The sequence below is a fragment of the Myiozetetes cayanensis genome, unplaced genomic scaffold (genome assembly GCF_022539395.1).
Source record: "Myiozetetes cayanensis isolate MyiCay16 unplaced genomic scaffold, myiCay2020 scf1, whole genome shotgun sequence".
NCBI classification, from domain to species: domain Eukaryota; kingdom Metazoa; phylum Chordata; class Aves; order Passeriformes; family Tyrannidae; genus Myiozetetes; species Myiozetetes cayanensis.
This window is the reverse complement of record NW_026086604.1, coordinates 49,480,499-49,506,550: the sequence shown is the minus strand read 5'-3', so window position 1 is coordinate 49,506,550 and position 26,052 is coordinate 49,480,499. Positions and strand designations below refer to the sequence as shown.

The 26,052-nt window shown below is 36.1% G+C and overlaps 2 protein-coding genes across 3 annotated transcripts in view; one reads left to right on the top strand and one right to left on the bottom strand.

Annotated features, from left to right (window-relative positions):
- ARHGAP28 (Rho GTPase activating protein 28) overlaps positions 1-26,052 on the bottom strand; it is a 723,491-nt gene that overhangs the window by 599,646 nt on the left and 97,793 nt on the right. The gene's annotated exons all lie outside the window — the stretch shown is intronic.
- The window catches only part of LAMA1 (laminin subunit alpha 1), a 99,853-nt gene that overhangs the window by 53,277 nt on the left and 20,524 nt on the right, over positions 1-26,052 (top strand). For both annotated transcript variants that reach the window (XM_050306106.1, XM_050306117.1), the window contains exons 21-42: positions 75-255; positions 1,487-1,623; positions 4,214-4,450; positions 5,507-5,650; positions 6,020-6,199; positions 6,820-7,005; positions 7,823-7,950; positions 9,025-9,145; positions 9,287-9,424; positions 10,870-10,991; positions 11,888-11,974; positions 12,234-12,427; positions 13,340-13,482; positions 16,174-16,272; positions 17,244-17,355; positions 17,510-17,672; positions 20,378-20,588; positions 20,827-20,943; positions 21,031-21,194; positions 22,056-22,194; positions 23,386-23,479; positions 24,680-24,796. In XM_050306106.1, coding sequence (XP_050162063.1) covers positions 75-255; positions 1,487-1,623; positions 4,214-4,450; positions 5,507-5,650; positions 6,020-6,199; positions 6,820-7,005; positions 7,823-7,950; positions 9,025-9,145; positions 9,287-9,424; positions 10,870-10,991; positions 11,888-11,974; positions 12,234-12,427; positions 13,340-13,482; positions 16,174-16,272; positions 17,244-17,355; positions 17,510-17,672; positions 20,378-20,588; positions 20,827-20,943; positions 21,031-21,194; positions 22,056-22,194; positions 23,386-23,479; positions 24,680-24,796 — 3,214 coding nt within the window. The remainder of the gene's footprint in view (positions 1-74; positions 256-1,486; positions 1,624-4,213; positions 4,451-5,506; positions 5,651-6,019; positions 6,200-6,819; positions 7,006-7,822; positions 7,951-9,024; positions 9,146-9,286; positions 9,425-10,869; positions 10,992-11,887; positions 11,975-12,233; positions 12,428-13,339; positions 13,483-16,173; positions 16,273-17,243; positions 17,356-17,509; positions 17,673-20,377; positions 20,589-20,826; positions 20,944-21,030; positions 21,195-22,055; positions 22,195-23,385; positions 23,480-24,679; positions 24,797-26,052) is intronic.

Sequence of the window (26,052 nt, the reverse complement as noted above, 5' to 3'; positions counted from 1 at the left end):
ACAAGAGTGTATATTGTATTGTTTTGAAAAATTTATGAATCATAGCTCAAATCTATTTATTTCTTGTCCAACAGAACGGTTATTATGGCCTGCTTACTGGGCTTGGCTGCATTCCCTGCAACTGCAGTCAATTTGGCTCAGTCTCTGAGGACTGCAATGATCAGGGGCAATGTCACTGTGTACCAGGAGTGACTGGAGAAAAGTGTGATCGTTGTGCTCACGGCTTTTATGCATTCCAGGATGGTGGCTGCACACGTAAGCTCTAATCCATAATCCTTTTAGAGTGTGTATGGAATTTCTTTCAACAATGTATGTTGAACTCTGGAAAAGGTCAGTTGTTTTGATGACTGTATGGAAGAATCTGTAGAAAGGCCTACTGATACTTTGACTAAGCTAGGGAACAAAACATTTCTTTGCTTATCATGTGGTTCCTTGTAAAAGGTGATGACTATGAAATAACTCATAAAGGGTGCATGAGAGAAATATCACATCCTCAATAGCTCCTTTGTGTCTTCTACAAAATCCTTTAGTCTTAAAGAGGGTATAAAACCTTTTTTTTTCTGCAACTGTAAAAATGAAGAGCCACTACTCTTAAAGGTTTTTATTTTTTCATTCAGTTCTTAAGTATATGTTACATCCTTTGATAAGATGTCATTGATTTTGTTTTCCCATCATCACCTGGGTGTGTACAACCTGTAGTCACGATAGGAAAGAAAGTGTTCATCCAAGGGGAGAACACGCCATCAAAAACTAATTTATCATGCCAATAAGATACCTTTTCAACACAGTATAGATAAAGGAATGCCTACCATTTCTCCAACCAGACAGAAACAGTCGGTTCATACCTCAAATAGTACAGTAAAATGGAATATACAGTGAGATTATGTTATGGGATTATGTTCTGAAACACATATACTGTGTCTTTACTAAGATCCCTTAGGTACCTTTAACCATTCCAGTATCTGAAGTTTTGTAAATGTTTTAAAACAATCAAACTACTTTTCCAAACTTCTGGTTTTTAGGTGGAATAGTACTGCATTTCTTAAATAGACAAGTGTTTCCTGCAGTTATTAGTTGTAATAAAAAGTTATCCATCCCTATTATTCCATAAGCAATTCCTGAGATTAATCTTTTCTCCTGATGAGTTTTATACCTTCTATAATAGAATTGTTTTCCTACAGATTTACTCTTCTCCACAGTAATTTTGTTTAGCTCTGTTGATTTCCCCCATGGAAATGCAGCATTGCTTTTTAAAACATGAAATAGGCCAAGTAAAGAAGCAATAATGGGCTGCCAGTAAAAAAATGAAATGTCACTTTCATCATAATTTGTTTCTCAATGATTAAGAATGGCAAGGGGTTCCTAGTGAAATGGGCAAACTGTACTGCATAATTAAGAAAAATAAGACTATTGGTAGTCTTGCAGATTTTTCTCTGTAGCTAAAGCAAGGGTGAAGTTATATAATTTGATTCTGTTTCTCTTGCAGCCTGTGACTGTGCCCATACTCAGAACAACTGTAATGCTGATTCTGGCCAATGCATTTGTCCCCCTCACACTCGGGGACAAAAATGTGAACTCTGTGAAGAAAATCACTGGGGACTCTCTCCTAAACTTGGCTGCAAGGTATAGTAGGCTGGATGAAAAGCCATGGCTGTTAAATGAAATTTTTCCTTTACAGAATTGGGCTCTTGTTTTGAGAATCATGATCTTTATTCTCTGTCTCAAAGTGCAACATGCTCCCATTAGAACAAAAACTGAAAACCAACAAAACAACAGAGTGCAGAGTGTTTATTGAGGAACCTTCTAAGAAATCTGTCTTTGAAAATACTGATCAGAATGCTTATTCTGGATAGGTGTATACTGCACATAAAAATTGTGAAGTGCATATTTTAACTTTTAATTGTTTGAATAGTGGTACTAAACCAGATTAATAGCAACAATTGGCAACTGGGAACATAATTTCTAGGCAAATCAAGAAGTGATGATACTATGTATTTTAGAACAATAAAATCCAGCTTATTTTGAAAGTTATTGCTGGTGGTTTTTTCCGAATATTTGTAATTACAATAGTATAATATAGTTAATGGTTCATGAATGGAACAATGGTAGCTTCCATTATCTCAACTTAATCCTAATGATTAAGCAGTAAAATGCCAAGTCAGTGCAGATCCGAGGAACAGCAACCATTTATTCAGTTAGGTTCATGCAGTAAATTCCTGACAGATATGGCATTGGGCCAATCTTTGTTAATATAAATACTGAGATTTTTAAAAGCCTCAGAATTACATGAATATAATGGGTAATTTCAATGGGGAAACCACAAATGCAATCAACGTGACGAAGTCTGTCATTATATGCAGTAAGCATTTAAATGTCAGCCAAGTTGTTATCTTTTTTTCTCTCTTTAATTTTTTAGAGTAAGGATGATAAAGTAGTAAGTCTTCAGAGTTAATTGTCTTAGTGATTTATAGCAACTTACTTGGCAACTGGTCTTTAAACCACTGCTTTGTTAGCTACCAGTTACTGTCATTCTTACCCAATGTACTGCAAATACTACGTGCTGGTCCTTGTGCATTTCCCTTTCATAGGGTGATTCTACGGCACTTGTCAATGATCAAGTGTAATTAAATATTTAATTGATCAATTTTGCTAAGTTACTGTAACCTTTTGGTTACAGCATCACAGTAATTAACATGAATTACTCTAAGGTATTTTAGTTACTTTCTTGGCGCAATGAACTATAGAGTGATCTTCACATAACAGTCCCCAATAGAAGCTCCCCTGTGCTGCGTGGTCAGCTGGGATAAGTTAAGATCTGGAGCAATGCCTTCTGGCAAACCCTGGAGAGACTCTTGCATGCTCCCTACATGGATGAAATGGGGGAGGTACTATCAGCAACACAGGCAGTCTGTTTTTGCACTACAGGCTGCCTAAGTGGGCACTTCTTTTGGCTCTGTTTCATGTGGTTTTCTTGATATGCAGCATCCATTTCTGCATGCAGTGATGGAACAGAGCTGGAGTCACTGTTTTGCTTACAATCCTTTTCAGGGATTGCTGCCCCACAGTGCATTGTACCTTAGAGTCCTTATTTATCTTTATCACATAGACATAAAGATTGAAGTACATGTAAATTATTACTATTATGATTCTTAAAATAGGGTTTGACTTTTTAGAGCTGTAGACCTTTACTGGCATCTGAGAGCCAAAGTTGTCAATTTGTTTGATCATAAAGCTTGCTGCTAGACAAAAAACCGCTTAATACAAAGAGTGTTAATGGTGAGCAGCAAACTTGTGAAGAATACTTAAGGATAGATAGTAATTCTAACAGATTTTGTGGGTCTGGGTGTAGAGGGCTTTACAAGGTAAAGGCTTGTCATCTCAAAGAGAGATGATGAAGAGAAAGACTCATGAAAAGTGCTCACAATCATGTGATGATAGATGGAATTCACTTTTTGCCTGCAATGTTAGAAATAACCACAGGTCAAAATTGGACTTGTTAAGTAACTAGAGATATGAAATTAAGACTGAAGATTAATCCAGTCTGCTTCATAAAAGAATGACAAATCAAATACATCCAGTTCACATGTTTGTAATAACAGTGAGTGCATAATGAAGGACATACTGTACCAGTAAACACTATTCCTTTGGTCCTGAGCTGCACTGCATGCTGAGCTTCCCACCTTTGGATGCAGTGAGATTCTTGTTTCCTCATCAAATAGTAAATGAAGCTTAAGCAAGATGTAGGCCCTGTTAATGCTCCTTGAAACCTTAAAAGAATGATTTTCATTTCTGTCGTATTTATAAAATGATGGTACTTACAGATTTCTTTCATTCATCATTTATATAACATTATTTTAATTTACTTGCTGCACTCAATACATAATACTGTAAATAAAGCATTTTGGATTTTTTTGTTTGTTTGTTTTGTGGAACAGATTCATCCAACTCCTTTGATTCCCAGTCCATATTTGGGAGTCAACAAAGCTTCTAATTTTTGTCATCTATTATTTACTGGAAATGCAGTTCTTTGTTAAAATACAAACCAAACAACCTCATTTCTCTGGGGAAGTTCTTCCCTTTTAGTATCGTATAGTAATTATTGATAAACCTTGGGTTTTAAGGGGCACTCTAAATTTACTGTGCTGCTTCTCTTGTAAAAAAAAATTAGTTTTAAAGATCTGCTGTTTATGAACATTTCTTCTTTTCATCTAAGGCCTGCAACTGTAGCAACACTGGTTCAGCCAGTCTCCAGTGCAATGTATTGACTGGCCAATGCCAGTGCAAAACTGAATTTGGAGGACGAGACTGTTCCAGGTGTGCATTAGGCTACAGGGACTACCCAGACTGTGTTGCCTGTGACTGTGATTTGAGCGGAACCAAAGCGGAGACATGCGATGACACTGAAGGACTTTGTGGTTGTGAAGAAGAAACTGGCCTCTGTACTTGCAAGGTACTGAACTATTCAGACCCTTCTGGAGCAGCATTGGGGGTTTCTGGACATTTATTGCATTGAATTCATGGAAGCTATAGGGCTGAAAGGGCTTCAAAAGGCAATCTGCATCCATTCTTCGAGATGTTTATGAGTACACCTAAATCCCTGCTAAAGGATTTTCTGTGCCAGTGCTAAACATGTCTTATTATTAGCCAGGAAAAAAATTAAATACAATGAAGTTTTTCTTCTCATACACATTTGGTTTTATTAGGTTTGGGAACAGCATATTGATTCAGATGATATAACCTGCTTTTCTGAAAATTCAAATTATAATTATAGGAAGAAACCAAAAGATACAAAACTGAGAATATCAGTGGGGTTTTAGGTATGTTTATACTGCAAGTTCAAATTTGTTTCTTATGCTATAACCAAAGTCAGTACTTAAGAATAACTGAACATATATTGCTAATAGTGAAATCTGAATCGACATTCTTGTATACAAAGAAGGAAACATTGAACATACGGATAGTATAGATTTTTCTGAAAAGGTGGAAGTCTGTTCTTGAAAGATTGAGTGATAGAAAACTTACTTCAAGACAACAAACGTATACCTTCATAAGTGTCTCTCCAATATCTGGTTAAAGGTGCCAGTGGATGCCAACTGTAGTTTTGGGTGTTTTTTCAAGGTCAGTTTACCAGCTGGGGATTGAGAGCAAAAATAGACACTTGGAATAGGGCCCTTGATTCCTATTCATACTGAGTAATTTCTTTGGCTTTGAGAGCTCCAGATGAGGGTTTGAGGGGAGATTCTGTCTTGAACTGAAATTTATAGCTGCTAAGTTTTGATAGAAATTCAGATATGAGTTTAGCTTGAATGTTCCATGGTCAGGTTTTTTTGTTTGTTTCTTAATCAGCATAGGAAAATATTGGAAAAAATAATGTGCTAAATAGTAAAACAGAATAGGTACAATAAATAGCAACTAGTTTTTCTTCCAAAAATAACCATCTTTCATTTAGCTAGTGAAGTAATATGAGTGTAGTGTTATGGTTGTTGTTGTTTTTAATTTCCTTCAGGAAAATGTATTCGGTCTACAATGCAGTGAGTGTAAACCTGGAAGTTTTGCTCTGTCTGCTAACAATGCACTAGGATGTACTCCATGCTTCTGTTTTGGGATGTCCACACTTTGTTCAGAACTAGAAGATCATGTGAGAATTCCTGTAAGTAAAATGGCATAAATACACAGACACAGTCTGGTGTTATCCTCAAATTAAGTTACCACACTGGTGTACCAAAAGTTGTGTGCATTTAATGAATCAGGCTGAAGGTAGTTGACTGGTTTATGGAGGCATATGTCAGAACAGAAAAGAAAGCAAATGGCAAATGGTCACAGTCCTATTTCTAACACCTTCTGTTTCACTCTTCACTTCTTAGAAAAGTAAATATCAAACATGTTTCCCAGTTGTTTCTGTTGGGCATTACTCCAAGATGGACTGTTGACTGTTTCAAAGCATCTAAACCTTTAAACAGTATATTACAATGAGATAGAATATTTTTGTTGAATGATTTGTTTACTCTTTGTGTTGCAGATAACCTTAACTCCAGCTCAGTCCATTCTGCATGTAGTAGCTCAAAGTAACCTGACTGGAACAGTGGAAGGAGTATTTTCACAATTTCCTGATATTTTACTGGATGCTGCCATAGTCAGAAAATACTTAAATACAGAAACGTTTTACTGGAAGTTACCAGAGCAGTTTCAGGGAGATCAGGTAAGAACAATAAATAACTCAAATGCTTTGTAGATGACTTCTTTATTGTCTTACTAGACCTTCACTATATAATAGTAGCTTTATCTTGATAAACTTTTTTTATGTTAGTTCTATATCTTGTAGGTCATAATACTATAAATATTCAGTGACTGAACTTATTTATAGCAAGCACAAACAATATGTTTACATTAGTCTTGCCTAATGAGATTTTTCTTGACCCTGTAAATTGGTAACACCCATATTTAATTACCACGTTACTCTTCAGAGATCCTAGGAGGGGGAAACAGTGGTATACTCAGTTTCACTGTAAAAATCTGAAAGCTTTTTTAACCTTGATGCTCGAATCAGTATATAGACCATGAAATCTGTATTGCTTAGGAATTAAATAAAAATTGAGTGCACACCTTGAAGGGTCCAGAAGAAGAAACTAAGACTGCTTTTCAGAAATATGCATTTAACCTTGGTTGCAAAAAGTGCTGAGTTTAAGTGAATTTTCATGTTTTATTGCCAGTTCTTCAACGACCTGGCAGTTTTCCAGTCTACAGGTAATATTAAAGTATTTTCAACTAGTAACTCTAACCTTAGAATAAATAAGAGTAATAATTTTTTTATCCAAACAGCTCATGGCCTATGGAGGGAAGCTGAGATATACTGTTGCTTTTTATGCTTTGGATGGCTTTGGAACATCAAATTTTGAGCCACAGATTCTAATGAAAGGAGGTCACACCAGCAAGTTGGTCATATATGTAGACATCCCTTCTCCAGAAAATGGAGTAAGAACTGACAAGGAAGTAGAAATGAAGGAGGTAAGCCAAAACATTTGTGTAAAAATACTTACCTCTCTTCTATCAACATTCACAGAAAAGCTCTATGTGTTGAAGAAAATACTTTGACAAATGTATATCTGATTTCAAATAGGCTGAGTAATTAGAGTGCTTAGATTAAAATGCATCTATTTGAGGAGGTAAAAATGGCCAGGAATATCATGCTAAAGCAGCTCAGATTTCGGTGATAAATGACTAGGCAGACAGGTATTGTCCCTCTTGGCCAGTCTCATAATTTTTTAGGCTGTAGGTTACACTTACAGCCAAGATGCAGCATATAGCACCGTAAGAACCCTAGCCTAGCAGGAGCAGTAATTTGCAGCAGTGCTCATCGGGCAATTTCAGAAGAGATAATGGCCTCCTATGATTTCTGGGAATCTCTGCTGACTGGGGCTAAGGGGAGGTCTAGTTTCTCTTTACAGTTCACAGGATGCAGTTACAGCAGCTTTTTAAACTACCCATGAAATGAGTACTGTGAAGTCCTGATCTTTTGGCTGTCTGGGCTCTCCAGATCTATCCAGAAAAGGCTGTGCCATACAGGCTTAAACTACTTCACTGTAGAAACTAGTAATGGAAGTTGAGCACAGGGAAGTAAGGAGAAATTATATAATTATATAAAATTATATAAACCCATGTTTTATTCTAACGTGGAGCAAAACGTGGAGTTTTGGATTTTCTGGGACTTAGAGTTTAGACATAGTCACTGTGACTGTGTTTCTGAAAGAACAGGTAAGGAGGAACAGAGCATGAGTAAGATTGAAGACTCATAGTTTTAATAATATGTGTTATATTTCCCTAGGATTCTTGGAAGTATTTTAACTCTGTGTCTGATGAGCCTGTCTCGCGTTCTGACTTCATGTCTGTGCTAAGCAACGTTGAATACATCCTTATCAAGGCAGCTTATGGCCAAGGTTTACAGCAAAGCAGGTAAAGCAATCTCTGATTGCATTTATTTATTGTATTGCATTTACTGTAATTTAACCTACACATAGTCCCAACTGAGCTATATAGTAAAGATTTAACTCAAACTAGAGAAACTTCGATTTCCTATTTATGACTTTTGATCTTCCTCTGATAAGAAAACATTCATGACCCTTAATGGCAGTAGAATTCCTCTTTAATTCTTTCTGTGAAACATTAAATGACTCTACTACTTACTTTGATAGCGAAGGACATAAAGAAGCACAGGCTGATGCAGTGTTCTGCAGGATGGGTGGTGTATATATATATATAAAACCACCCATATAAAATATATAAATAAAATATTTTATAGATTGTTTATTTCCCATCTATTTTTATGGATATTGAATTTTTGTTTGTTTGGTTGTTGTTTTTTTTTCAATTTAAACATATGGTCTCTTGAGTTCTTGTACCAATTTAGGTACCTCCTGTAGTTTTCTGCACTCTGGGCAGTGGTAGTAAGACATTCCCACCTCAGAATGGTAGCATTTTATTACCCTTTGGAACAGAACTAAGTTACTAATGGGAGGGAGGGGATGGGATATGGTCATTGCATCTGTCAGTCTGGACACTTGCAAGAGAAGCAAAGAAATGAAAACCCAGTATCTGTACATCTTCACTGCTGGGAAGAAGTCTGATTCCAACTCCATTTTGTGTTAGTTTTTATTCACATGCCCTCTACTATCTTTTTGTTAGGTCTATCCAAAAATGTGTGAGACAAACCAAATGTAATTGTCTAATATTTCTGAGTTAAAAATACGTACTCTTACATGGTGGGTTTGACCAGTTTTGCAGACCAATAGGAATCAATCTATTTGAATGACTATTTTGAATGACTTCTGATGTATTCGTTGTAGCTCCTGAAATCTCATAAGTAAGTAAAGAATCTTCAGTTTTTGAGGTATTTGCATGGGAAAAACGGGATGATAGAAGATCATGTATGGTAACCCTGACCTTGAAACATGACAGTGGTTTTGGATCTTGTTTTTGTTGTTAGAGATTATTTAGACATTCATGCTCTCTTCTGCATATATCTTGTAGAATTGCAAATGTCTCAATGGAAATTGCAGTCAAGTTTGAAGAAATGCATCTAGGCAGAGCTAGAGCTCATCTTGTAGAGCAGTGTAGGTGTCCTGCTGGTTATACTGGATTGTCCTGTCAGGTACAGAATCCTTGAATCCTTTTTGTGTGTCTAATAGTGAGATAATAAAAATAATTACTTAAACGTCTTTCAAAATTGTTTGTAACTATTGATAGCTATGATAATTTTTTAAAAATTTTATTTTACTTCCATTACAACTAGAGCTGTGCTTCAGGATACTACAGGGGAAGGCATACAGAGCTCAGTATAAAAGAGCCTCACACTCTGATGGCACCCTGTGTGCCGTGTCAGTGCAACAACCACAGTGAAACCTGTGATCCTGAAACTGGAAAGTGTTTGGTATGTACATTTTATACATTTTTCTATTAATTTGACCTGGGTATACAATAGCAGTAACTATGGAAGGAGATTCTGGGAGAAGTATATGGCTTTACTATTTGGTTAAAGTGTGATTTCCCCACCACCACGCAACTCCAAAAAAATGGAAAATCTGAGTATTGTTTCCCTTATGGTGCATTCAGTAAAATTATCAAGGTTTTGGGGCACTAACATACTCAAAATCATTAATTATTTTAGTTTCAGTTTCACTTTTAAAATTACTTGTGTATCAGTTCAGTTTATCTGTTTTTCTATGAGACTTTTTGGGTTTGTCAACAAGGTCTGCTTAGTCACATAACAAAAAAGAAGTAAAGGAAGCAGTAAGCCGTACCATAGCACAGACTAAGTCAAAGGCAAATTCTTTGTCTTTCAGGAAGCGAATTCTCTGGACAGCTTTAGATGAGGCTTTTTTATCACTCAGAGACTAAAGTATTGTAAAAATATGCCTCAGCTAAGTTAATTTGCTCACTTTCTTATTTTATCCCAAAGGTTGGAAAGAAATGCATAGGTCTTTCACACTAGGGAATACTCACCATTCTTCTTTCCAGCTTCTTATTTCAGGGGTAGCAAGTCACCTATGTGTGCTGAGATTACTACTTAGACATTTCCAGCTGAGGGTTGTAGGCAAAAGAGCTGGGTTTCACCTCTGACTTCTGCTCCCATGCAATAGGAGGCTGCATTGCTACTGTTTGTTGTTGTCAACTAACCTCTAAAATACACACTAGCAAGTATATGAAATAAAAAAAAAAAGTGAAAAGAAAAAAGAAGCAGAAAATCATTTTTATTCACTTGGTGGATTAGTCAGTTAAATTACGTTTATAATACGAATTTAATGTTTTAATATTAACAGCACTGGTTATTGATCAGTACTCTTGACAAATTAAATGTAGTGTCTGTGGATCCTGAGTGTGGATAGTCCTTGGTTTATAGCATTCAGATGCATTTGCTGAAATATTGAAACTTGTATTTTTCATCCATGTATTCTATTTAATTTTTCCACCAGGTTCTTTTGTTGTTATTTGTTTGTTTGTTGGTTTGGGGGTGTTTGGTTGGGGGTTTTTTGTTTCGTTTGGGATGTGTCTTTTTAGGATTTTTGGTTTGTACTATGATGTCCTGGCCTGAATTGGATTATTAGAAGCAGAAATATATAAACCCTAATGGAAATTTAGAGCAGAAATTAGGTCAGTGTGCCTGAAGGGGATTCACATAAGAGAAAATATGCTGGCATTCTGCTTATTTTTGCATAAAAGGTTCCTCCACTGAGAGAATGCTGACCAATGGGTAGTGACATTTAGAGATGATTGTTGGAAACTGTATACATGTATTGATTGGGGGGGGAAGATACAGTTACTCCTGTCGTTTGTTGTTGTTGTTTTAAACTGTCTGAATTCCATTTTGTGTATCAGAACTGCAGAGATAACACAGTTGGTGACTACTGTAGTGCTTGTGCCCCGGGCTACTATGGGAAAGTGACTGGATCTGTCAATGACTGCTCTCTTTGTGCCTGTCCCAGAGCCAACCCTGTTAGGTAACCAGAACTGGCTAAATCCAATGTACAATTTACCACTCTGTATTTCTTGTGTCGAATGTCCAACCTCCTACTCCTCTACTCTTCTCACACTATGACAATACGAGTTAGTTACTATTATTTGTCCTTAAGTTTTAGACATTTGAAAGATACCTATTTAGTCGTTGGAGCTAGCATTCTGAGTTGTTCACAGCTAGTGGTAACTCTGTGAAGTTTTAAAATAAAAAGATTAACAGATAGAAGAGTAATTTTTTTTCTCTAAGAGTAAATCAGCCACATAGACTGTTTTATACATAATGGAGTAAGTTGCTCTGACATGGTTTAATTTCAAATGTTGATCTCTTTCATTCAAAGGACAATGCTTTTGTGTTTAGAAAGATTTAGGCCATCTTCTGTCAATGCAGGAACTTTTCATGAGATCAGTCCTAGGGGAAGAACAAGTGCTCTTTTGTCTGAAATTTATACATCTGTTTGGTAGAGGAACAGTTAACTTTGCATTTTGAAAATCAAAATGCTGTGTAGGCTGTTTTTACTTCAGAAGCTTGAAAAGCATATTTGTTGTTTGCTTCTGTATGACTGAGTCAGAATGAGAGTCTGGGAACTCTGATGTTCTCATGCAAACCTCAGTTGATACATATCATGCAACATCCATTTTCATTGTCTTACCTTTTAAAAGGAAGGCCATAAGGTGCTTTAGCATGTTATTCTGTAATAAGGTCCCACTGGTAAAGCAAACTTAATATAAATCATTTAAAGTAAAATTCTAGAGCACTGCATCAGATTGAGCAGAAGATGCTGTTGCTTACAGTAGTTTAAGCCTGTGGTTTAAGGTGTTACCTGTCTTTGTATGGTCTTTTATTTATGTGTGAGCATGTATTTGTTTATCTTTCCTCCAGTTTTAGTCCCACTTGTGTCCTGAAAGGTGTTCAGGATTACCACTGTGATGCTTGTCTTCCAGGATATGAAGGACAATACTGTGAAAGGTGAGTTACATGAAGTCCCCATTTATCCCCAACTCCCAAGGACAGTTTGATTGATGTGAACCATATTTGCACTCAGAATGGATTATTCAGTGTTCAAAGATAGGTATATGAATGAGTGCTCCAGGACTTAAAATGATTTATTAGTTACTGTTGAGCTACTAATAAAAAAACCTATTAGTGATTCTTAAAGATAAGTGTAACTTCTGATTTCGTGATGAATATCCCCTGATGTTCAGTGTCCCGTTCCTGTCCTGTGTAGGTGCTCCCTTGGCTATTACGGTGATCCTCAGCTCCCTGGTGGCAGCTGCCATCCATGTCAGTGCAATCCAGGTGGCTCTGTTCATAATAATTGTGACCCTGGAACTGGCCAGTGCCTCTGTAAGCCAGGAGTGACAGGACAGCTCTGTGAGGAGTGTGAACCAAGGCATCTTCTTGTGGACGACGAGTGTGTTTGTAGGTGCTTTTTGAATTGTTTTCTTTCCCAAAGGGCTTTGGTCTACTCCAGTGATATTTATGTGCACATGATTATTCTCCTTTAATGCTTTTGTGATGTCATGCCCTCCTCCTTCTATGAAGGAAAGAAATCTTAACAACTTAATATTGCTGTAAAATAGAGGGGTTTGGACAAGGTGTTCTCTGGAGGTCTTGTCCAACCTCAGCCATTCTGTGAACACAGGAAACTGCAGTAGAGATCATAACATCAGTCAAGCAGTTAATCCTTAAAATGGCTTATTTAGTGTTACAGACAAGTTTAGGAAAGATAATTTTAAGACTTTTTTACTGGTTGTAGAATACCTATATTTATTAGAAAATGTTGAATTCCTGTGTCATTTACCCTTTGGATGTGAGCTTGCTCTAATGATACTTTTGGATTATCCCAGGTTTATAGGCATTCTCCATCAATAATTAGTCATATTCCACCAATAATTGTTCTTGAAATTCCTTGTAAGAGAGTAAATAGCAGAAAGACACAAGTAGTACAGTAATCTGCTTTTACAATGAATTGGGATTTAGAACTCAGATTTTACTTTGTATAAGTGAAAAAAAAATACAGGGAAGAAATGGAATTACAACACTATAGGCTTGAATTTCCTGTGTTCCTGTTCGAGTGAGTGCCAGTAACTTCAATCTTAATTTATAGTAAAATAGCTAAATAGGTCAATAAGTTTATAACGCAGCAAGTAGCACAATAGGTAGCAGGACCAATAAGGCTTTAATGGTGTGCTAAACTGAGGAGAATATGTTTAGTTTGTATATTATACCTTATCACCCTTAACTCAAATGGTGAATACACATACTGTCTAAATCAAAATGGCTTCATTTTAATACTAATACTTCTTCCTTCTCATAAAATTGTTTATTTAGCCTGTGATGACAACTGCACAGGAGTTTTGTTAAACAGCTTGGATGATCTCAACGAGGCCATACTTTCAGTGAACCTCACTGGTATTGCCCGTGTGCCCTATGGGATATTATCAGAGCTGGAGAATGCAACAAAACATCTGAAGGTAAAATGAACATATAAAAAGCAGAAATACACCTGGCAATTTCATAGAAGCCCTCCTGAAGTTCGTTGCTTGAATATGTGTATGTGTGATACTTGTTTAAGGCCATTATGTTTGCTGGTTGTATTAGTTTCTTTTCATTTGTAGCACTAACATTTAAATAAATGAGTTAATATATTTTTCAATCAGTAATATGATTACTGAATGTGCTATATGTATGTGCTTCACCTGGATTATGTGCATTCTTAAATCTGGCTCAGGAAAGGGGATTAATTTTCAGCAGTGGAATAGAAACATCAGGCCAGGTTTTCTCCCTTTTTGGTCCCTTTGGCCAAAAGAGCTGCCAAGGCATAGATTTAGAGGCTGTTCCCCTACAGCCCCCTGAGTCCTCCCCTAGACTGCTAGGCTGCTTCTCCATTAGCCAGGGTGCTCAGAATGCAGTAATTTACTTCCTTCTTAATTGTGTGGCAATCGAAACGCCTTACTCTATCCTCATCTCAGGAAACTAAAGTCAAGTAGGATGTTTCAGTGTTGGACACTTTCAGGCTGCTTGGAGCAAACATCCCTTCAGCTCCTCTCCCCATTAAGCAAAGCAGGAAATACCACATTTAGTGATTCTAGAAGGTCATTTATTGTCGGTGAGGATTAAGTTCATGTGGTCTCTGCACAAAGGCAGAGATAAACAGGATCCTCCCTACTTTATGACCACTAAAATAGGAACATTTATTGACAAAAGTCTTCTCAGCAATAGTTAAGCAGGCAAGCTCTGAGTCAGAATCAAGTTATCTCTTTTGTATTTCACAATATCACACCAAAATCAAAACAACGTGAGCATTTTTGTGCTACCAAATTCAGCAAATTAGGATTTTGATTTATAATTTCTTCTATTTAAGATGTAAGCAGAATGAATTCCAGTCAGTGTACTTCATGATGTTAATAATTACAATATTTGAAGGCAAACTTGATTAAATTAAATGTTTATGCTTCAACAGAGATACTCTTATTCTTTAGTTTTAGTTGCTAGCTTTCTAGTTTTAAAGCTTGTTATGCTTCCCTTCCTTTATGTCCTAAGGCATAAACGTTACTGAATTATTGTAATACTTCAAGGATACAATTGACTTGCTTTCTTTAATTGTTTTATATTTGTATAGGAGTGCTGTCTTCTTGAACTTGGATACATTATTCAATATGTAACTTTTGTTTAGCAGTTTAATTGCAAAACAAAGTCAAATTTTATGTAAAAATAAAGGCAGTTTAAGTTTCTCCTTTAGTACATAAATTTTTTATATTAAAATCGAATTGAAGACAGCTATCATTTTCTTGAAAGTGGGGTGCTAAAAGTGATATAAAACTTCTTGTGACTATGATGTAATTTTGTTCATGTAGTGTTTTTTAAACAACTTAATCTTGAGGGTAAGTTTCTAGCCATGTAATTGTTTTCTTTGGAAGCAGGTTTTCCCCTTTTTCTGGCTAATTAAAGATTACCTTGCCTTTACCTTGTACCAAAGAAACTGTGTCAGAAAGCCAGAAAATCCCCAAGTTTATTTCTGTGAATTACAGATCTTCCCTGAAGGACTGTTCCCTGCACTAAATTGTGTCTTCTTCCTTGTGCTGGTAGCTCAGGAACTCGAGTTTTTCTTCTTTTCTATAACTTAACTACGGGTCTTTTAGTGACGAGAAGGTTACCAAATCAGATTGTCTGCTCCTCATTGCTTCAGTAGTTCTGTTTTTCTTAGTTAAAGCCTCCTGCTTTACTCCTTCTGGTAGACTTAGCCTTGATTGCTGTCCATTTCTGGTTTTTGGACCTAGGCTTTTGAAGAAGCTTGCTGTCCTTTATTCCGGGAGACAGCTTCTGCTTCAGCTTTCTCTGTCATTTGTTCTTACTTCATGCTGAGGCAAAGATTTTGGAATTTCCATTTGACACAAGGCTGTTGGAATACCCTTGTATTATTTCTTTAAAAACCTGGACAAAATTATACTTACTATGGTGTTTACGATGATTGGCTCTGAAACATCTGAAATCTAAAAATAACCTTTCCTAGACTTGTTCTCTATGTGAGAGATGCCTTAAGTTTATCTGCAGCTTTAGAGAAGTGGTATTCTGTTGCAGGCCTTGACTGTATCAAATATTATAGACTTGGGTACAATGGCCTATTTATTGCCTTATAGGGCAATTTTGAGATGACCTTGAAGCCAAATACAGGCTATTAATCTCCCTCATTGACGAAGGGATGCACAGGGCTGCTGATCTCCAGGGTCATCCTCATGGATGCACCTTAAATGCAGCTGTTCTGATAAGACCAGCTGCCAAAACAGTAGTAGCTATGGGACTTGTTGGAAACATTTAATTTGATGGGCCTTGGAACTTGTCAAAGTAACTTATTTGGCAGCTCAGACTGTGGTGAAATTGAGAACTGGGAAAGCAGAAATGCTGCTTCCTTCCTTTTTACTCGAAATAATTGAAAATATGACATGGCTGGACTCTTGTTTCTTTATTTAAAGAAATGGTACACTGTGTTGTATGAACTGTGTGTATGTAATTATTTTCTGTCATTTTATGTGCTCTGCAAATCAGTCCTTTTAAACATCTAAATAATATAAATAGTGTGCATAGCTATTTTCTTCCCAATACTTCTCTGGACACACACCCAAGTCTTCAAATTACAGTGAGCTGTTCCTTCTTGTTTCTTATAGAGGTCTATAGTTCCTAGACCAAATCCAACTGACTCGTTAGCTACAGCAGAAGAAAGTCTTCTGAGTTTATCAGAAGGAATTGATCAGCTGCATGAAGAGGTAGGTGCTGGCTTCTTTATTCTTAGCCTTTCTGGGAGAGATCATTTGAGGTTTCATAGCATGGTAGATTAGTGCCAGAGAGCTGTTAAGAAATTATTTTAAATCTGTGGAGTTCAGTGAAAGAATTCAGCCCGTTCTGTAGTCTTCCTGAAGAGGGGAGTTCTGGGAAATTCTTCTGCAAGCTACAGGTGGTTTATGATACTGTAGAGGAGGTTTACCTGGTTTCTGTTCAAGTTCATAAGTTTTTTATACTTTTTTTGTGATCATTTAAGGTCCTAAAACTGGAGAAAGTGAAGTACTATCTTCTCACTGGTTTTAACACATGGAGGTTATTCAAAATTATGTCATAGCTGAGTATTCACCAAAAAGTCCTTGATACCTGTAGTATTGTGTTTTAAATTATCTCAGCAGAAATAAATCTGTTGAAAAGTTGCAGAAGTAGACAACCTCTGTATTCTTTATTCAGTTTTAACAGAAGAATAATTGTAGGTAGAAAATTGACAGAAGTACTTCAACCATTAGGTCTCATTTGCTGACCATGTGTTCCTATAATTTTCTGACTATGTATACAGAATATAACTATGTGCTTCCACTGACAGTGCTGTTACTGTTAATAGTGATGTATCCAGAACAGTGATTTTCTAAAGAAACATAAGTTGTAGCTAAAAAATTATGCAATATTTACTTACTTAAAGAAATGGCTTTGGTAGCTATTAGCTTATTGATTATGAAAATAATTGATAATTCTTCACTGATCTCAGAGTCTGGAACTTTAAATACAATTAAGGCATCAGCAAGCATGGAAGCATCATAAATTTATGAATCAGCTAGATCTACCTTATCTAAAAGCATTGTTTACTCTCTCTAAGCATTGTCATATTGGGAAAAAAAGTATAAAACCCATACAGAAGTGTCATGATTTAATTAGTGTTTTAGGAGAACTGTCCAAGATTATCTCTGATTTTTTCTAGACGACTAGATTTTTGAAAAAGGCTTGGCACCTTAACACAATGACTCAGAAAACCAGGAATAAAAGTCAAGAACTGACTGGTTTTATTGACACAGTGCATACAACCATCAAAGGTATTCTCTTTTTAACACATTTCCACATCTTTACAAAATGTAGAAGGATATTTCCTTTGCAACTCTATAAGAACTATTTACATGGAAAGTGCTGCAGTTTGTACAGGGGATTCACATATGCTCTTTTTTTTAAATTGTTTACTCTCCTACTTAGTACTTGCTGAAGTTGCAATGTCTCTAAATGAAACACTTGGCCTGAATCTCCCGCTCTCAAATGCTACATCTCAGAAACTACAGGATGATATTTCTGCCCTTTTGGATGCATTGCGCAAGAAAGATTTTGTTCAACGGCACCATAATGCTACCAGAATCCTAAGGTAAGCCTGCTCTACTGAAAACTTTATTTCATATCTGTTTGTTCTATTCAACACTGCTCTTTGAAGAGATATCTGTAGAAACAGTTTTCCGTAATAAGTGGTAGTATGTTGGATAGTTAGCCCAGATGGAGCTATATGAACTTTGAGTTTGGAGCTACGTGATTTGACAATATTTGATCATCCCATGGGGTACTAATATGGGTAAAGCCTGTTCATTTGTATGGGATACAAAATGCCCTTTGAATAAGTGAAAAGACTCGCTGGTTTCAGTTTGTTTAAGATCTGGCCCTAAGTTTGTTGAGTTTGTCTGGGAGACATCATAAAACTGTCCCAGTCAATTGCAAGCCCAGGACATGTCAGACCTGCTGAAGGGCATGATGATTTGTTGTTACTGTAATACGCATCACATGGATATGCAAATGAAACCAAGGCATGTGATTAAGCATTCCGAGCCACTGTTGAGGATTGTATTCTGTTGTCTTGATTTGTCCCAGTTAAAAGCTATTTGAAATGGCTTTTTGTTAATTATCGGTGCTTATTGCTGGACTTGGCAAGATTAAAAATTTACTGATTCAAACAGTCAGCAAAAATTTTGTTTTGGTTTCAGAAATACTAAGTAATGCCACAGGACACCAAACACTTTAGGAATGTTAACAATGGCTTCAGGGAACAAAGATTTAAAGTATTCTGGATGCACAGCTGCTTCTGACAAAGAAGAACATGTTGGCCAAAGTGGAATATTTCTGAAAATATGGCTTTTCTTTATGAAGTGCTTTAGATTAAGCAGGGTAGACTATCTGTGTTGCTGGCATGTCTCATTTTGTTCAGCAGACTCTTGTGCTGAATTGTATAGAACCTAAATAGACAGGAAAATGGACTAGAAATATGTGATTTATGTCTCAAAATGTCATGTTGCATAGTGACAGACTTCAACATCAGTTTTTAAGCTGTTATACAAGGTGTTTGTAAATTAACTTCTTCAATTATAAGATCTTCTAAAATTTCTGAAAGTCCTCTCATTGAGCACAAGTCCTATGAGGAGAGGCTGAGGGAGCTGGGATTGTTTAGTCTAGAGAAGAGAAGGCTTAGAGGTGACCTCATGACTCTCTTCAACTACCTGAAGGGAAGTTATAGCCAGGTGGGGGTTGGTCTCTTCTCCCAGGCAACCAACAATAGAACAAGGGGACATGGGCTCAAGCTCTGCCAGGGGAAGTTTAGGTTAGATGTTAGGAAGAAATTCTTTACAGAGAGGGTGATCAGGCATTGGAACGGCCTGCCCAGAGAGGTGGTGGATTCACCATCCCTGGAAGTTTTTAAAAAGAGATTGGACATGGCCCTTAGTGCCATGATATAGTAATTAGAGTTGGATCAGGGGTTGGAACTTGATGATCTTGGAGGTCTTTTCCAACCCAATGTATTCTATGATTCTATGATTCTATGACAGATGGAAGAAGAGTTAACACGTTCTATAAGGTTGTTTGCTCTGCAGAATTTTTCATGCAATGCATCTGTAAATTCAAAATGCACTTAAATAAACAGCTTGCTGATCCATATTTCAGGAAGCAGAAGTTACCACATGACTTGCAGTGGACTGAGTTTGTGATGATGTACTTTAGGCAGCATTTGTAACTGAGGTCTCCACACATTTGCCATATGAGGCAAAGTCCTGAGACAGTTTGGAATATATAACCTTTTTACTCTATGCTGAAACAGAAGGCATTACTATCATGTAAAATACTTTAAATCTTGTAACTTTTTTAAGGCTATGACTTCTGATTGAAAGGACTCTGAATTATTAGTTTTTAGGAAATACATGCAAATGCACATCTGCTGTTCAATAAGAAAGATGGGAAGTGTTTTGCTGTGTATAACTGAAATAAACTAGGTTTCTTTTCCTCTGGCTAAAGTTCTCTGTGATTTGCAGTCAGATTAAAAGGGACAAACATTTATGCAAAAGTATCATTATAGGAATTGCAGTGTTCAGCATATGTGCTGAAATGAAGAGAAACAAAGGATTAGACTTTCAGGTTCATTTTCAGTTCACTTCTTTAAATACTGGAAAGTGTTCAAATGGAGATATAAATATTCTCAAATAGAACAGTTGAAGCAATTAACAATTGACAAATTTGGAGGGGATTTAATATTTGCCAGATAATCTCTGTTACCAATTTAAAGTATAAGTGCAGAGATTGCTCATTTCAGTGTTCATTTTATATGAGACTATTCATTTTTATTTGATATTTAAATTTTTCTGGAGTCTTGGATATATATCTTTCAGTTCTGGTTACTTGTTTCTTTCCAGTGTCAATTCTTGTATCTGATGTTTTGATCTTACATTCAAAATATGAATCACTACAATTAGGATAAAGAGCAGGCCCAGAGGAAAGTTTCACAGACATTTTGATGTGAGGGATGTCCCAATTTAAGACCAAACAAATGTGATTTATACTAACCCCTTTCCCCTCTAATCATCACATACAAAATTTTTGAACTGTATTACTGTCCTCTCCCCCAGCCAACCATCTAGTTGTGTAGAAAGATGAATAACTAAGCTACCATGTGTATGTATACTATTGTAGAAAAGAAATTGTAGACTTTTGTAAGAAGATGCATTTAAATTAATTTCATGTCTCCATTTTCTCCTCAAGAAATCCATGCCTAAGTTTCTCCTTTCCCATTTAATTTCTGATTCCTCTCTTTGTCAGAGCTGCAGAAAACTTGTTGATCCAGGTTCAGAAAGAGTATCTTAAACCTCAGCAGGAACTTGCTGAACTAAAAATGGATGCAAGCCAGCTCTTGGCAAAGCACAACAGGAGACTTCAAGATGCCCAGGACCTGGTGAATGAGGCGCTCGTGAACATCAACGAGACCAATCGTTTGTTTCCTCTTATCTCTAGCAACCTGGCAGAGTTAAATGTAAGACTGGATAGTCAGTACTGTTGCATAGGAAAAATCAAATATGAGATTGTGTTTAAAAGGTGCTTTTTGATTTATTTTTTTTAAAACATATTTAAGCATTTTAATATGTACGACACCTTAAAAACTCAAAGGAAACCAGGCCCCTGTATGAAAACCAAAATATTATGTGTTATGTGAAGTCATCTGCACTAACTGACTCTACAGACTACTATAAAATGCTTGATTTATGCTACAGGACAAAAAGCTAAGTATAAAAGAAGGTGAAGAAGTCGCTACCATGCACATTAAAGAAGGGAAGGTCCTAGTGAATGCTGCTGCTGCTCTTGCCCAGGATGTAAAGAACTCAACATCCGTAAGTCCTTAAGGTTTAACATCCTCTTTGACTCTCGGGTGTATTTTGATAGTGAAAAAAAGAAAGAGGAAACATTTTGTTTTGCAGAACCTGGAAGTCCACCAGGATGGGTTAGTCCTATGGAGCAGCAAACTGCGACATCATGTGGATGAGCTGGTGATGCAGATGTCTGTGAGAGGAGTTCTTGACCTGGTATACAGAGCTGAGGACCATGCCACCCAGTTCCAAAGACTTGCAGATGCACTGGAGAGGTGATTAACTCAAGAATTATGGAATAATGATATTTACGTTATGTCACATTTAATATAAATAGGTAGTAGCTTAATCCACTAAATAAATTCCCTACCCATGGCAGGGAAGTTGTACTGGATGATCTTTAAAGGTTTCTTCCAATCCAGTTGGTTCTGTGAACAATTTTTATTCCTCATTTCATTTCAGGTGCTTTCTATGTTTAATGTAGTGTAGCTTTGTTAAATGGTATGAAGGATGGTTGATCAGTCTTGCATATTTTGTGGCTGACTTATGCAGTAACTAGTGAATTATTAAATGCCCAGTGAGTATATCCTGGTACAGCTTGAAAAGCTTTTGGTCTGTGTGTGAAAACTTCTTGACAATATCTCTCTGAATCTCGTCAAGAAGCTATTCTTACTGTACCTCTGTTATTGTTGCTTTCAAAGCATTTTGCAGAAATGAGTGGGTTGCAAGTCCACTCAAATTTGGAAGTTGCTAAGTCATTGCAGTTAATTCAATGGAAATTAATTTTCTATCCCAGGAATCCTTATAGGTTGCTTGCTGTTTTGTCTTGAAGTCAGCTAAAAGTTAAATTATATCACACTGGAAAACTGACATGTATTTTTAAGTTTGAGGACATAAAATTTTGCTCTGAGTAGCACTGAGCAACAATTTACTACAGCAACATAAATTAAATAGAGCAAAATTTAATACAGTATAGCTTTCAGAAGCAACATCGGGCAAGGTGTGCTCGTTTTTTTTCAGAATGCATCATTCTGGAAAAATGTGCATGTATTCTGGAAAGATGTGCATGTTTTAGTTGAAGACATGGAACTCAGTGCTTGACTGAAAACAGAGTTACTTGTCAATTGTCTACTTAGTGGCCTCTCTAAAGTAAGAAATGTGACTCTGAACACAACTGCTGCTATCTACACTCACTCCAGTGTTAGAAGTGTGATTGAAAGAACAGAGAGTTTGGCAGATGATGCATCTAGAGTCATGAATGGCCCCTTGGATTTAGTAAGTATCAATATTAGTATCTTAATGTACATATTTCACTTTATTATTTTGGAATATTTCTTCTCGTTGTTTTTGCACTTGCTGAAACTTGATTCTTCTTGATGGAGGCATGTCCTGCTTGTGGCAGTCTGTCCTACCAACTAGTATATGCTGTATCCTGAACCCATACTCCAAAGCAGTAATGGTACCACAAAGCTCTGTTTATCTGTCTATTCTCTCTTCCTCATTTACCTTTTTTTGGTTTGTTTTCTTTTTAATGTATAATGCATGACTAGCTGTACTGGATTTAATTCTGTGAGGGTTTATATCAGTCATCTGACATGCATTCCTGTGGAACTTGAGTTCCCAAATCTCTAGTGCTCCCTTCCACCTCTGGAATTATTCAACCATCTCCTTATTTGACCTGTCCCTCTTCCATTTCTTTCTGGGTATTCTCAGTCACAAGTTTTTTGCTTAGTTGACAATGTTTCACAATCAAATGTATGTTTGTGTCTCATCTACCATCCCTCTTCCTTGAAAGATTATCAGATTGTTATTGAAACAGTAGATTAAAAAGACCTGACCAGATTCCAGTCTGATGTTCTTGCTTTCATATTATTCTATTTCCCCCATTATACCTCTTTTTGCTTTTCCTTATTGCAAACCCAAGGAAGGAATGGGCTGTATTTTACAAGTGTCATGCACATTATACCTGCAGAAACAAATATGTGACAATGCATTTACATGATAGTGATCAAAATAGTCAGCATTGTTTTTTGCATATGTTATTATATAGTGCTCTGTTTTATTGAAACTTTGTACAGCATAAATCTTCCAAGGTATTTTCTCAGATTTTTTTCTGTTGGAGAAATGGATTAGAAGAACAGTTTCAAGGCTGGGATTTTGAAATATCTCACTTTAAAGTGCTCAGTGCCAGAAATTTTGAATTTGGCCTGAAACTAGAATTACTGATAGGTTTTGTTTCACAGTCATCTTTTTTTATTAAGTCGCAAAGAGATTCAATGTCACATTCTTGGATAAATGATTGCAACTTGTGTTTTTTATAATTGATGCTTAATGCGATAATAAGTAGAATATCTCATAAATAATGAGAATGTTCAGTAACCTGAAGTAGATATCTGTAGGTACTTATATGTTTTCACCCGAATTTCCATTTTTCATATGTGGCAACTCAATGTCTGTGTTTTTCAGCCAGATGAGTCTTTCAATTTACTTGGAAAAGAAACTCTACTGCTTAGCTCTGAATTTCAGAATGAGGCTAAAAATCTGAAGAAAAAAAGTGATGGTCAGTTCTTTAGAGTTCACATTCCTGCTTCTATTTAGTTTTTCTATTTTCTGTTTTGTGGAGGTTTGTCCTTTCTTTCCTTGGCTTTTTTTAATGTAGTGGTTTTTTAAAAAAAAATTAGCATAAGCTAAGGTGTACATATTTTCATTCAATTAAGATTAATGTACTATAGAGTTGTAGTATTTTCATCTTTGGGGTAAGATTATAATTTTTTCTCTGTAAACGTTTAAAAAGTTGGCCTTCACTATACCTCATTTACCTGCAAACAATGCCTTTTTTAAATGGCTGTTTTTCCAAACTTTATGAATTAAATCATTAGAGATTGTGCAGTAGACAAAGGAAAAGCATAATTTGTGAAAAAGTCAATTAATCAATTTTTATTTAATAAATCATGGATTGCACAAGTATGTAGGATGATATATTTAAACCATAATCATTTTTACTTGTTTGTTCTACAAAGCTGAGATACAAAACCAAGCTGAACTTTGTCTCCATAAATTTGAAAACACTTTTGGTTTTTTCATTACTGCAAAGATAACAGCAAGGGATTGAAGTCTACACCACGAAAACTCAAAAGCATTTTGAACACGGACTTTGTGTAGGAGCAGAAGCGGGCCCCAAGTTAAATTTTGGACAAAATGAGACAGAAATTGAAGATTTCACAGAGATAAACTGTACCTGTAAAATGGTCTTGTCTTATAATATCAATGGCTTTACAATTATGGAGGCATTTTATGTGATTCAGATGGACAGATGTACATACATTTTTTGTTCCTTCTGTTCCACATATTTTTATTTCTAGTGAGAGGATTTTGCAAACAGATCACAAATATATAGGAAAAAAACCACTTTGGCTTCTGTCAAATACCACAAAATGTGAAGAACTCTAATGAAAAAAATTAGATTTAACAATCAATGAATCATTTTAATTTATAGCCTTTTCCTCACTATGTTTTTACCAATCCAGTCTCATGGAACTGGGCAAAAAGGATAGCTTTGAACAGAACAGTGCTCACAGGAGTTTATCTGTTCATACTGCATTCATTTTGCATTCCTGTTTTTAAAATGCACTTTCTGTTGGGGGAATGGGGGGGAGGGGGAAGTTCCATTGATTAAATAAATGAATGCTTATTATCCCTGTACTTGGGGTTTGTGTGGGTGTAGGGTATTTTTTTATGCATATGTTACTTCTTTCTACAGGACTTTTATTTGGATTGAATGGGTTGAACAAAAAGGTAGAGAAGATTCAGGAAAGTACTAATAAAATTGTTGACCAACTTAGTGATTCTCTTTTGTCACTAAGAGTATTGCCCAACAGTAAGTGAAATTTATATTCTTTATATTCTTATTACAGAAATGTCTAGTACAGTTGTAATAAAATCCCGTTCATTGTCTGATTGCAGGGATGTAGAAATAAACTATATTAGGCTACATTTAACCTTCTCCCTTACGAGGAATATTTTACATTTTTTTTGGTAAACCCACTAGACATAACTGGGTTATCATATAAGATCAGTAATCTGATTCCCATTTCACATAACTGTAAATCACAAGAAGCTCTGATAGCAGTATAATTACACTGGTATGAGAAGAGACTGAAGTTCTAGAATATTTAATCCCACATGCAGAGAAATTTATATGTGAAACACTGAGATTTTACTTTGTTTTGATGACTTGTTTCAGAATGGTTTATGCTGCACAGGGAATCTTACAGTCTGCATCTAAACGTGTTCTTCTAGTAAATGCTGACTTCATTTAACTTATTAAAATGTACTTTTCTTGGATTTTCCAAAACATAAGAATTCCCTTTTTTTTTTGTCATTACTGTGAATAAAGGCAGGACCTAGGATTTGTGGAAACTAATAAGAGAAAATTGTGAATTCAAGTTGTGAATAAGAGGGGCCAAAATACTTTGCGAACCTTATTAATGTTTTTAAGTTAGAAAAACAATGATAAAGACTTCCTGTTGGAGTTGTTTTGTTCTAGTGTATGTCTGGATTAGAATGCTGAATTCAAAGCCTTAAAATACCCATTTTGCTACTCAAACTGTTAATTCATGCTGAAGGGTGATATTAATGATAAAGTCACACTGGATATTAATTGCAGGATGCTATCTAACATAAAGCTACAACACTGAAAATTAAGGCAGTATTGAAATCACAGAAATGTCCTTCTTAACTAACTCTGTTTAACATTGTTTAATTTCAGTTTTGTTGTCACATTTCTTCAAGTTGCCTCTTTTCTATCTGGTCAGAGATTCATGGTGGCATTGCCCTCTGTGTAGGGTACTGGTGGTGAAGGAGGATCCTAGCTCAAACCTTTTGTGCCAGCTGTAGCATCTTTCCCACTGTTCTGGGCACAGAGTGTGTAAGGCACAAGCTGAGATTGGGAGTGGTGTACTCACTACGTAAGTGATTGTAGCCCAAAGCAAGGGGTGTAGGATTCAAATCATAAGTCTCAGACTAGTGTCTCTGGGTGCCAACGCTCATTTAGGAAATTTAAACACTATGAACCTGATGTATTCATATAATCTTACTGTTGAGATAGGCAGAATCAAATTTCCCAAACAAACA